General features: G+C 45.0%; 1 protein-coding gene across 4 annotated transcripts in view; it reads left to right on the plus strand.

The window, feature by feature from the left end:
- The window catches only part of LOC115193526 (collagen alpha-1(XIX) chain), a 258,296-nt gene that overhangs the window by 87,984 nt on the left and 156,379 nt on the right, over window positions 1-13,933 (plus strand). For 3 of the 4 annotated variants that reach the window (XM_029752231.1, XM_029752234.1, XM_029752232.1), the window contains exons 16-18: window positions 6,225-6,254; window positions 8,780-8,806; window positions 9,587-9,640. In XM_029752231.1, the coding sequence (XP_029608091.1) occupies window positions 6,225-6,254; window positions 8,780-8,806; window positions 9,587-9,640 (111 nt within the window). The remainder of the gene's footprint in view (window positions 1-6,224; window positions 6,255-8,779; window positions 8,807-9,586; window positions 9,641-13,933) is intronic. The other variant, XM_029752233.1, reaches the window with a different exon arrangement.

The following is a 13,933-nucleotide window of genomic DNA, read 5'->3' on the forward strand; positions in this document are numbered from 1 at the left end:
CAATGTGGAGGTTATATACAGGGGGTACCGGTACCGAGTCAATGTGGAGGTTATATACAGGGAGTACCGGTACAGAGTCAATGTGGAGGGTTATATACAGGGAGTACGGTACCGAGTCAATGTGGAGGTTATATACAGGGAGTACTGGTACCGAGTCAATGTGGAGGTTATATACAGGAGTACCGGTATACAGAGTCAATGTGGAGGTTATATACAGGGAGTACTGGTACCGAGCCAATGTGGAGGTTATATACAGGGGGTACCGGTACCGAGTCAATGTGGAGGTTATATACAGGGAAGTACCGGTAACAGAGTCAATGTGGAGGTTATATACAGGGAAGTACTGGTTACCGAGTCAATGTGGAGGTTATATACAGGGAGTACTGGTACCGAGTCAATTGCAGGGGGTACAGGTTAGTCGAGCTCATTTGTAACTGTAGGTAGGAGTAAAGGACTATGCATAGATAATAAACAGTGACTAGCCAGCAGTGTAAAAACAAATGGGAGGGGGTTGTCAATGCAAACAGTCCTGGTGGACATTGATTAATTGTTCAGCGGGTATTATGGCTTGGGGGTAGAAGCTGTTTTTAAAGGAGCCTTTTGGACCTAGGACCTTGGTGCTCCGGTACTGCTTGACGTGCGGTAGCAGAGAGAACAGTCTATGACTTGGGTGACTGGAGTCTCTGACTATTTTTTGGGCCTTCCTCTGAAACCGCCTAGTATATAGGTGCTGGATGGCAGGAAGCTTGGCCCCAGTGATGTACTGGGCCGTAGGCACTACCCTCTGTAGGGCCTTATGGTTGGATGCCGAGCAGTTGCCACACCAGGCGGTGATGCAACCAGTCAGGATGCTCTCGATGGTGCAGCTGTAGAACCTTTTGAGGATCTGGGGACCCGTGCCAAATCTTTTCAGTTTCCAGGTGGTAAAGGCATTGTTGTGCCCTCTTCACGACTGTCTTGTTATGTTTGGACCATGATAGTTGGTGATGTGGACACCAAGGAACTTGAAACTCTCGACCCGCTCCACTTCAGCCCCGTCGATGTGAATGGGGTAGTGCTCAGCCCTCCTTTTCCTGTAGTCCACGATCATCTCCTTTGTCTTGATCACGTTGAGGGAGAGGTTGCTGCTCTGGCACCACACTAACAGTTCTCTGACCTCCTCCCTATAGGCTGTCTCATCGTTGTTGGTGATCAGGCCTACCACTGTTGTGTCGTCGGCAAACTTAATGATGGTGTTGGAGTTGTGTTTGGCCACGCAGTCATTAGTGAAGAGGGAGTACAGGAGGGGACTAAGCATGCACCCCTGAGGGGCCCCAGTGTTGAGGATCAGTGTAGCAGACGTGTTGTTGCCTACCCTTACCACCTGGGGGCGGCCCGTCAGGAAGTCCAGAATCCAGTTGCAGAGGGAGGTGTTTAGTCCCAGAGTCATTAGCTTAGTGATGAGCTTTGTGGGCACTATGGTGTTGAATGCTGAGCTGTAGTCAATGAACAGCATTCTCACATAGGTTTTCCTTTTGTCCAGGTGGGAAAGGGCAGTGTGGAGTGCGATTGTAGGTATTACATGTACAGGATACACATGGTAGACACTGTCCAATTACATGCTTACTGGCAGGTTCCTTCTGGACAATGCAACAACAATAATAAATAATAAAATAGAAGAATACCAACATAAAATAAATGGCTCAGTAGAATAGAATAAACCTCTTCTCTCCTCAACTCTCCTCTCCTCAGCTCTCCTCAGCTCTCCTCTCCTCTTCTCTCCTCAACTCTCCTCTCCTCAGCTCTCCTCTCCTCAGCTCTCCTCTCCTCAGCTCTCCTCAGCTCTCCTCAGCTCTCCTCTCCTCAGCTCTTCTCTCCTCAGCTCTCCTCTCCTCAGCTCTCCTCAGCTCTCCTCTCCTCAGCTCTTCTCTCCTCAGCTCTCCTCAGCTCTCATCAGCTCTCCTCTCCTCAGCTCTCCTCAGCTCTCCTCTCCTCAGCTCTCTCTCCTCTCCTCAGCTCAGCTCTCCCTCTCCTCAGCTCTCCTCAACTCGCCTCTCCTCAACTCGCTCTCCTCAACTCTCCCTCAACTCTCCTCTCCTCAACTCTCCTCTCCTCAACACTCCTCATCTCTCCTCAACACTCCTCATCTCTCCTCATCTCTCCTCAACACTCCTCAACTCTCCTCAACTCTCCTCTCCTCATCACTCCTCCTCTTCTCAACTCTCCTCAACTCTCCTCTCCTCAACACTCCTCAACTCTCCTCTCCTCAACACTCCTCAACTCTCCTCAACTCTCCTCTCCTCAACTCTCCTCTCCTCTTCTCAACTCTCCTCAACTCTCCTCTCCCTCAACACTCCTCAACTCTCCTCAACACTCCTCAACACTCCTCAACTCTCCTCAACTCTCCTCAAACTACTCCTCTCCTCAAACTCTCCTCTCCTCAACACTCCTCAACTCTCCTCTCCTCCAACTCTCCCTCTCCTCAACCTCTCCCTATCCTCTGTCTCAACTCTCCTCAACTCTCCTCTCCTCAACTCTCCTCTCTACCCTCTCCTCAACTCTCCTCAGGTCTCTCTCTCCTCAACTCTCCTCAGCTCTCCTCTCTTCTCCTCAACTCTCCTCTCCTCTCCTACCCTCTCCTCAACTCTCCTCAGGTCTCCTCTCCTCCGCTCTCCTCTCTTCTCCTCAACTCTCCTCTCCTACCCTCTCCTCAACTCTCCTCTGCTCTCCTCGCTTCTCCTCCCCACTAACTCAGTCTAGGAGTTCTAGACGCCAGTCTCTCCCAGTAGACCCTCAGCGTTTAGTGAATCCCAGTAGAAGCCTCAGCATGCTTCATGCATAGTGCTCCTATAATTGGGCTGGCTGCACTGTCTGCTTGTCCTCTCTAGTTCTGTTAACATGAGCCCAGGGGAGAGGGAGCTTAGTGGGAGCATAGCCTAGAAACTCCTAGACAGAGACTGGTAGATTAATATACACACACATGCATGGGTGCACACACACACTCACAGAGACACACGTACATGCACACACACACAAACAATGCATGAACCCACGCACGTACACACACACACTAATACACACAGGGCCTGGCTGGTGGTGTTAGGGGAGGTGATGGTTGAAGATTAAGAGTATACTGCGAAGTGGTTAGCTAATTATCTGCCCTGCCACGTCCCATTAGCACTGGAGCGAGGCAGAGTGTGTGTGACACCGTCCCTTTCATGTCACCCAAATACTTACCAAACCCCAAACGAAAACTGTCACCGTTGACGAGACATTTACTCTAGCTAATTATACATTAATACGAGACGAATCAGGATAACAGACATTCTATCCTGGCTATCGAGAAACACCCATGGTCGGCTGTTACCAGGTCTTCTCACAACAGACTTGTAAACAAACATTGCAGGTGGATAGTCTGAACACCTCTGAATGCTACTAAATGGTAGTATAGATGAACTATTCGATATACCACATTCAGTTTAACCCAAGTTTCCCTTTTACAAGTACTGTGTACATATGATATACATTGAGAATGAATTGAGTTAGTAAAGCAGTACTTTGTGAGATAGAACATTGTGTTTTATAGAGGGGCATCACGGTTCCTAGCTGTCATTCATGTTTACAGCCGCTGTCACAGATACCAAAGGCTTGTCAGCCGCCCTTGTTAAACGATAGATTTCTGTCCGCCGTTTTAAAGAGGCAATCTGTGATTCAAAAAACAATGAAGCGCCACCCTGCCCAGTTTTGGTAAACGGCTAAGGGATGGGGCTGACACAGCTACTGTATGGATGCAAGGACTGCCCATCCTTGAGATCAAAATGATAGTTTTAACCATGTTCTGAAGCTATACAGCAGGGGTAGACAAGCCTGTTCCTGGAGTTCACAGGTACTGCAGGGTTTTGTTCCAACTAGGCACAACACCTGACCAACTGAGCTAATTGATCAGTTCAGTGGTTGCCTAAATTCAACACACCTGGTCTTCCAGGTCGATTAAATCCAAAACAGGAACTGCTTACCCCTGATGTACAGTGTTTGTTTACAATTATATTGTTTACAAACAATGGAGTAAAATAGAAGCTTATATTTGGGGTTTTGATGGGGTGTGACAGTTGAACTAAGCTCATGAAGCATTTGAAGTTATCATGGGTATATATCACCCCCCAAAAAAGTACAAAAATGGATGTACCAACTACAGATTGCACCTTTAACCTGTTGAGGATCTTATCCCGATCTTATCCCGGTATTGGGATTCATTGTCATGTGACCATGGCGGGGAATTCAAAACTGCAAGAGTAATCATTTCAAAAAATCAAATAATCAACTATTTTCCTCCATTGAAAGATATATCTCCTAAATCTAACCACGCTGTCCGATTTTCAGAGGCATTACGGAGAATGCATAAAGTTAGGTTATGTGAGGAGAGTACATTGACAATAGCTGCGTGTAATGTTTAGCCAATTCAAAGAAGGCATCAACAGACAGAAAACTAGCTAGAATTATGCACTTACCTTTGACAATCTGCATCAGATGACACTCATAGGACATTATGTTATACAATACATGCATTTTTAGTTCCATCAAGTTCATATTTATATCCAAAAACAGCATTTACAGTCGCGGTGAAATTCAGAATTTTTTTCGGCTCGAATGCACCCAGTGAATCCAGCATTACAAATCACGGAATTACTATTCGAAAACATTGGTAAATTATAATATTGTCATTCAAAGAATAATATATTATCATCTCGTAATTGCTACCGAAGGGCCAGATCTCAAAATAACTTTACTGGGAAATCACATTTTGTATAACTGGGTACTATGCTAACAACAATAAGCTATATGCTAAGCTAAGCTAAGCTATACCGTTAGCATTAGCATCATCTAATATCGATAATAACATTCTAATATCCCCTTACCTTTGATTATCTCCATCAGAAGGCGCTGCCAGAGATCCCAGGTCCAGAACAAATGTGGTTTCTTTTGACAAAGTTCATAATTTATGTCCAAATAGTTAGCGTTCAGTAGGCTCCCACAAATGAGGTGGGCAGTGTAAAGTCACGTCGAAAAACTAAAGAAAACCTAGTAAATAATCTATTTACGTTTGTTTTAAACATGTCAAACGTTGTTTAGCACTAATCTTTTGTTCCATTTTTAACGTGAAACATCAGTAAACATCAGTAATATTTTCACACAACCTATCAAGTGTCTAGAATAAACGATAATGACAAAGGCACTCTTCTCAGATTCATGCGCAGGCGCAAAAAATGAAGTGATGACGTGTCAACTTGTAAGCTTTCTAATTCGGTGTGTATTTATCACAGATGCTTCAAACAACTTTCTAAAGATCGTTGACATCTAGTGGAAGCAGTAGAGTTGCGAACTGAATCCTTTCTCACTGTGGTATCTTTAAAACAATGACACTAAATAGTACAGCCACAAAATTTCTCATTTTTTTAATCTATTTTTCTCAGGTTTCTGCCTGCAATATGAGTTTTGTTATACTTACAGACACCATTCAAACTGTTTTAGAAAATTCAGAGTGTTTTCTATCCGAATGTGTTAATAATATGCATATCCTAGCTTCTGAGTTGGTGTAGGAGGCAGTTAAAAATGGGCACATATTTTTTTCAAATTCTCAATACTGCCCCCGTGGCCCGTAGAGGTTAAGCACAGAGACAGGGCCTGTGAGTGACTTTCACATTCTGTACACATGTCATGTTATGAATGGCTATTTTCTGCAGCTGCTGCTTCCAAGAAAAAGGCGTCAGTGTTTTTGCGAGGATGCCAATTGAAAGGGGACACCACTTATTTGGGATGGATGTGTAAGCTGATAGGTTGATCTGTGGCCCTGGATGTGGACAGTAGTTTGTGAGGACAGACAAGTCTGTCTGTCTGTCTGTCTGTCTGTCTGTCTGTCTGTCTGTCTGTCTGTCTGTCTGTCTGTCTGTCTGCTCCCCTCCCTTCCACCCACAACACCAGTAGGAGTGTTACTGTGAAAGGCCCTAACCTGGGTTCAAATAGTACTGCTTAGACTCAGTCCCTTCTGACCCACATTCATAGCAGGATTTTTCAAAGAATTGTTACGAGATTACAAAAACCATAACCTGACACATTCTGATCAATCTACCAATGCAATTTTGTTCTTCTGATTGACCTATTTTGTATAGTGTATAATGTGTCTTCAATTAGACTGATATTGTAACTGTCATATTGTAGTTGTCATTGTTTTGTCTTGTTTGTTTCAGGTGGAGAAAGAGGGACTCAAGGGAGATCAGGTATATTCATATTTTCCTTGACGTTTCATTGTTTTTATGTGGTACACTGAGTCTGAAGCTCATATCCTTATGTACCCACCAACACGTACCTCTCTATGCTGTTCTGACAGGCTGTTAAATAAACCATAAATGAAACAAAACAACTCTCTCCTCCTGATCCAAATCAATTTGATGAAGTGCACTTTTTATTATGTAATTTGTCACGGAACAATGGCCCTGCCTAGGTCAGATTTACAATAGACCCAGGCATACAGCAGTTTATATGAGGCCTTGTCAGAGGAGGAATGACAACTGCAGGAGTTATGTTGGAGAACTATGGGAGTTCCTAATATTGATGGCGTACGGACATGCAACATCATTGTGAATGACAACTACAGTATTCTTTGTAATTTGAAATGTTCAAAACATTGTTTGTTTGATAAAAAAATATGTTTTGGTAACACTTTACTTAAAGCCTGCAGATATAATGCTTCATAACTTGTTATAAGCATATATGAGCCTTTATATTGTGGCATAATCAAATCAAATCCAATTGTATTGGTCACATACACATATTTAGCAGATGTTATTGTGGGTAGCGAAATGCTTGTGTTCCTAGCTCCAACAGTGCTGTAATATCTAACAGTGCAGTAGTATCTAACAATTCACAACAATACACACAAATCTAAAAGTAAAGAATGGAATGAACAAATATATTCATTTTAGATTGAGCAATATCGGAGTGGCATTGACTAAAATACAGTAGAATAGAGTACAGTATATACATATGAAATGAGTAAAGCAGTATGTAAACATTATTAAAGTGACTAGTGTTCCATCATTACAGTGGCCAGTGATTCCATGTCTATGTACCTGTATATACGGCAGCAGGGTTGAGTAACCGGGTGGTAGCCGACTAGTGATGGCTATTTAACAGTCTGATGGCTTTAAGATAGAAGCTGTTTTTCAGTCTCTCGGTCCCAGCTTTGATGCACCTGTACTGACCTCTCCTTCTGGATGATAGTGGGGTGAACAGTCAGTGGCTCAGGTGGTTGATGTTCTGATGATCTTTTTGGCCTTCCTGTGACATCGGGTGGTGTAGGTGTCCTGGAGGGCAGGCAGTATGATCCCGGTGATGCGTTGGGCAGACCGCACCACCCTCTGGAGAGCTCTGCGGTTGCGGGCAGTGCAGTTGCCGTACCAGGTGGTGATACAGCGATACAGCCTGACAGGATGCTCTCAATTGTGCATCTGTAAAGGTTTGTCAGCCTCCTGAGGTTGAGGATGCGCTGTTGCACCTTCTTCACACCACTGTCTATGTGGGTGGACCATTTCAGTTTCAGTGATGTGTACGCCTAGGAACTTAAAGCTTTCCCCCTTCTCCACTGCGGTCCCATCGATGTGGATAGAGGCTCCCTCTGCTGTTTCCTGAAGTCCACCATCAGCTCCTTCATTTTGTTGACGTTGAGGGAGAGGTTATGTTCCTGGCACCACTCCGCTGGGGCCCTCACCTCCTCCCTGTAGGCTGTCTTGTCATTGTTGGTAATCAGGCCTACTACTGTTGTGTCATCTGCAAACTTGATGATTGAGTTGGAGTTGTGTGTGGCCACGCAGTCATGGGTGAACAGGGAGGATAGGAGGGTACTATGGTGTTGAAGGCTGAGCTGTAGTCAATGAACATCATTCTTACATAGGTATTCCTCTTGTCCAGATGGGTTAGGGCAGTGTGCAGTGTAATGGCAATTTCATCGTCTGTGGATCTATTGGGGTAGTAAGAAAATTGAAGTGGGTCTAGGGTGTCATGAAAGGTAGAGGTGTTATGATCCTTAACTAGCCTCTCAAAGCACTTCATGATGACAGAAGTGAGTGATACGGAGCGATAGTAATTTAGTTCAGTTACCTTTGCTTTCTTGGGTACAGGAACAATGGTGGACATCTTGAAGGATGTGGGGACAGCAGACTGGGATAGGGATGGATTGAATATGTCCGTAAACACTCCAGCCAGCTTGTCTGCGCATGCTCTGAGGACGCGGCTATGGATGCTATCTGGGCCGACAGCCTTGCGAAGGTTAATACGTTTAAATGTCTTACTCCCGTCATCCACGGAGAACAAGAGCCAACAGTCGTTGGGAGCAGGACACGTCGGTGGCACTGTGTTATCTTCAAAGCACGCAAACAAGGTATTTAGCTTGTCCGGTAGCAAGACGTCGGTGTCCGCGATGTGGCTGGTTTTCCCTTTGTAATCCGTGATTGTCTGTAGACGCTGCCACCTACGTCTCATGTCTAAGCCGTTGAATCGCAACTCTACTTTGTCTCTGTCTTACACCTATGTAACCTGTCTTACACCTATGTAACCAGTCTTACACCTATGTAACCAGTCTTACACCTATGTAACCAGTCTTACACCTATGTAACCAGTCTTACACCTATGTAACCAGTCTTACACCTATGTAACCAGTCTTACACCTATGTAACCAGTCTTACACCTATGTAACCAGTCTTACACCTATGTAACCAGTCTTACACCTATGTTTTGCATCTGACAGGGTCCACCTGGCTTAACTGGAGATACGGTACGCCCAGCACCAGCAATTAAACTTGAATGAAATCAGATCTAGGTATTTTCATACAGCAATTAAGCCAACTAGGCAGCCAGTGGTCTTTGTGCTGCACAGGAGGTTGGTGGCATCTTAGTTGGGGAGAACAGGCTCGTGGTAATGACTGGAACGGAATCAGTGGAATGGTATTAAATACATCAAACACATGGTTTCCATGTGTTTGATGCCATTCCATTTGCTCCGTTCCAGCCATTATTATGAACCGTCCTGTCAGCAGCCTCCACTGGTGTGCTGAGAACATGTGGCTCTAACATCTGTCTCCATAGCAGCTTTATAAGCAACAAGCTGTTAACCCATAGCCTGATCCAGGATCTGTCTGTGCTGCCTTTCTAACTCATATTGTCATTGGCAACAGGTCTGGGATGAGGCCATGAGTTTACATCTGTCTCCACAGAAACAAGCTGGATACACACTCATTCTAACACTGAATGCCATCCTTGTCGAGCCAATCTTCCTTTGGCATGGCAATGAGTAGGAAGGCATTGGCATGATAGCACAAACAGATCTGGAACCAGGCTAGCATCCAGCCCCTCTCTCTCTCTTACACAGAAGCGACATTTCAACAAATGGCAGAATATCAATAGCATGTCAAACAGCGGAATGTTAGGCTATGTGTCCAGTGTTACTGGTGCTATAAGAGGCCTAGACCATGAAGCTCGGGTAACGCAACACCCATACCCTGGCCATACACAAATGACAGCCCTGCTCTGATACCCTTCTGTCTTCTGTCCCTAGGGATCCCCTGGGTTGCCAGGTCAGACGGGGGCACTGGGCAAAGAGGGCAAAAGGGTGAGTAAACGCCACACACACAATCACACACAGGCACTGCTACTCTTTGTGTGGCCTGGGCTGGGCCTAGCTCCTGCTTCTGGACCCCCTCCCTGGGGACGGCCTGTAGGGGCCTGAGTTAGCCTGGGCTGGGCCTAGCTCCTGCTTCTGGACCCCCTCCCTGGGGACGGCCTGTGGGGGCCTGAGTTAGCCTGGGCTGGGCCTAGCTCCTGCTTCTGGACCCCCTCCCTGGGGACGGCCTGTAGGGGCCTGAGTTAGCCTGGGTGGGCCTAGCTCCTGCTTCTGGACCCCCTCCCTGGGGACGGCCTGACAACAGCTGGGGCCTGAGTTAGCCTGGGTGGGCCTGGGTGGGCCTGGTAGGGCCTGGTAGGGTTGAGCCCTGGGGGAATGCTAATAGTTTGACTATGTTTAATAAATGTCTCAGAGAGGTCAACATGACTGGCAGCACACGTGGCCAGTCCCAGCAGGCAGCTGTCCTAAGCAGTGTTATGTTTCCTATAAAGGGCCATACATGGTTAAAAGAACAATGGCTGTGACTGTACAAACAAGAACATTCCAGTTCTACCCACTTGGCCCACTTGGATTTCACCCCTTGCTACATTCGAGCAATCTTAGAGCTCTCACCAATTCCTAGAGGTACTGCAGTGGTCAATATAATTTTTACATTTTAGTGGTTTAGCAGACGCTCTTATCCAGAGCAACTTACAGTAGTGATTGCATACATATTTTTGCATTCAACTTAGCCTTGATTAAACTACAGCATGCATGTTATGTTGCAGTTATAAGAATAAAGCAAAGCAGTGCTTCAGATGCAGGATCTTAATTTGATCACCCAGTTACAGGAGAAAGTTGAGGTATTTTAGGTTTAAAAAGGCTTCTTAAAGTCTTTCCACGTTAACATTTTTGACCTGATTTTCTCTTCCTAAAAATGTATCAACCCCTACAAAAATGCACATTTCCTGTTAATGCAGGATTATTTTCCTGCTGTAGCAAACTGGCTCAAATTAAGATCCTACACCTGTATGTTACCAGTATCGGATGGGTCCAACTTCCAAAACAAGGCTGGCTACCTATAAAACTGTGACCACCTGTTTTGAACACAGGAGGCTGCTGAGGAGAGAACAGCTGGAACGGAGTAAATGGAATGGCATCAAACACATAGAAACCATATGTTTGATGTATTTGATACCATTCCATTGATTCCGCTCCAGTCATTACCACTAGATGCCACCAACCTCCTGTGGTTATGAGCCACACACTACAGTACTGTGGATCATTTTGCAACAGCTAATGGGGATCCTGATAAAATACCAAATTGTAAGGATTGCACTGTAGGGAGTGTTGAGATTGTCCCGTTATGTTGGTCTTCAAACGTAAGTAGTGTAAGTATAGTGTATTGACTTTAGAAGCAAGCTGAAAGATGACTTGTTAGAGGCCTGATTGGTGTCACGTTTTCTCCATCCCTAGCAAACACAGCTGATTAATCAACTTGCATTCTAAACTGAAGATCATGATTAGGTGATTTTATTTATTTATTTTATTTCACCTTAATTTAACCAGGTAGGCTAGTTGAGAACAAGTTCTCATTTACAATTGTGACCTGGCCAAGATAAAGCAAAGCAGTTCGACACATACGACAACACAGAGTTACACAAAAAAAAGAAGAAATGCACGAAACGAAATGTATGCATTCACTACTGTAAGTCGCTCTGGATAAGAGCGTCTGCTAAATGACTAAAATGTAAAATGTAAAATGTAAAGAAATTTGATTTGATTTGATTTGACCTGCTCTTTCCATGACACAGACTGACCAGGTGAATCCAGGTGAAAGCTATGATCCCTTATTGATGTCACTTCAATCGGTGTAGATGAAGGGGAGGTGACAGGTTAAATAAGGATTTTTAAGCCTTGAGACAGTTGAGACATGGATTGTGGGTGAATGGGCAAGACAAAATATTTAAGTTCCTTTGAACGGGGTGTGGTAGTAGGTGCCAGGCACACCAGTTTATGTCAAGAACTGCAACACTGCTGGGTAATTTACGCTCAACAGTTACCCGTGTCTTTCAAGAATGGTCCACTACCCAAAGGACATCCAGCTAACTTGACACAACTGTGGGAAGCATTGGAGTCAACATGAGCAGCATCCCTGTGGAACGCTTTCGACACCTTTCTGAGTCCATGACTCGACGAATTGAGGCTGTTCTGTGGGCAAAGGGGGGAGTGGGGGGGTTCTTAATAATGAAGGTATTCTTAATGTTTGGTACACTCAGTGTATATCAACACTTTAGTGCTGTTCCTGAACTTTTCCGTAGCTCTCACTGACACTGCATGAGCTAACAGTGAATCACATTCTCAATGCAAGAATTCCTGGACAGAAAGAGAGAATTCATATGGGAAGTTAGAGCTGGTGGAGGGTGCTACTGTCTATATCCTCACACCAGAAGTGGAACGTTGCAACATAGCGGATCTGACCTCGGAGGCAACTGAATCGCTCGGTGTCAAAGGTCACAATTATAACGTGACCTCTATGAGAACTTGAACATAATGTCCAATTTCTACCCAATCATAACCCCTTTAATTGGTTTCAGTCTGTGTTTGGAGTCCAATTGGAGTCCAATCAGCATGTTGTAATGTTTCCTCGCTGGGTTTGGACCACTGTTCATTAAAAGCAGTGAGCCCCATAGGAGAATAAAGTAGCATTTAAACTAATGTCTTCTTGAGTGTGGAACATGCCTGGGTTCACATATGATTTGTTTTCTTTCTTTCTAACTGCACTTCATTTGAGCTCGCCTGGCGTGATGGATCTGGAGGAATAGGCAAAGACCCTGGCAACTGGCACTCCAGTCAGGCTCATTCAAATGCTTCTTTTTGTTGTTGTTGAAAGAACTCAAATACTAGTTGAACCCAGGTCAGGTGTGGAAGGGTATCTCCTTCAGTAGTAATGTGTGAGTGGAGTGGTCGTTACACTAAGCCAGTCGGCCATTTGAATCAGTGTCAAAAAATGTTGTTCTGTTGAAGACACACACAACCTCTCTATTAATACCCAGGATGGGTCCCAAATGGAGTCCTGTTCCCTGCTGTATGTAGGGCACTACTTCTGACCAAAACCCTATGGGGTAGTGCACTACTTCTGACCAGAGCCCTATGAGGTAGTGCACTACTTCTGACCAGAGCCCTATGTGGTAGTACACTACTTCTGACCAGAGCCCTATGTGGTAGTACACTACTTCTGACCAGAGCCCTATGAGGTAGTGCACTACTTCTGAACCAGAGACCTATGAGGTAATGCACTACTTTTGTCCGGAGCCCTTTGAGGTAGTGCACTAATTCTGAGCAGAGCCCTAAGTGGTAATGCACTACTTCTGAATAGTACAAAGGGTTCCATTTGTGCCGCAGGCTCTGTCTTTGATGGCTGCTGGCCTGCATGGCTTTCTGGTTACTATGAAGGTGCTAAGGTTTCCCCCATTTAAAGCCCTGAAGCTGCCATATGTGGCCCATATGAAACTGAGAAATCACAAATTGACTTCCTGTTAGTTGTGTGACGTCCTAGGACAAAGTGACAATAAAGTCTGTGATTGGGTAACACAGTGTAGATCTGTATACGTAGAGATAAAATAGACTACCATCCCATGACGTGTCCAGGGAAATCCAGATTAACTGGACATCTGCCATCGCCTTACGTCGGCTGTGATACCCAGAGCTCGACAAGCCACTTATTCAGCGGAATGTCAGCTTTCAATGAAAAACAAAAACCTGGTAAGTTTCTAACAGATTTTATTAATATAAATATAAACAATGCACTTTTGACGCAATGGTGCACCAATCAGCTTTAGGTGGTTAAAGCTCTGAACCTGTCACATGTATCCCAGGGAAGTTGTTGATCAACCTGTGTCTTGCGAAGCCTGAGGTTTAAGGACAGGAAAGAAGACGTATTATTGGGGTCGGGTCTCTCTCACTCTCTCTCTCGCTCTCTCGCTCTCTCTCTCGCTCTCTCTCTCGCTCTCTCTCTCGCTCTCTCTCTCGCTCTCTCTCTCACTCACTCTCTCTCTCACTCTCTCTCTCACTCTCTCTCTCGCTAGAAGGCCAGTTGATATCTCTCACCCAATTAACAAACCCTCGCCCAACATTCCACCTTAGTTTTACACCTTGTGAGTTCCCAGACCTGGGTTCAAATACTATTGAAAATCATTTGAAATACTTTGATTGTGCTTGATTGAGTTAGCCAATGCGCAATGGAACCAATAGAATAGTCCCAAATCTGCACGTCTGGCACTTCAGGAAGGGTAACGTTCG

Source organism: Salmo trutta, chromosome 5 (genome assembly GCF_901001165.1).
Source record: "Salmo trutta chromosome 5, fSalTru1.1, whole genome shotgun sequence".
Taxonomy (NCBI): domain Eukaryota; kingdom Metazoa; phylum Chordata; class Actinopteri; order Salmoniformes; family Salmonidae; genus Salmo; species Salmo trutta.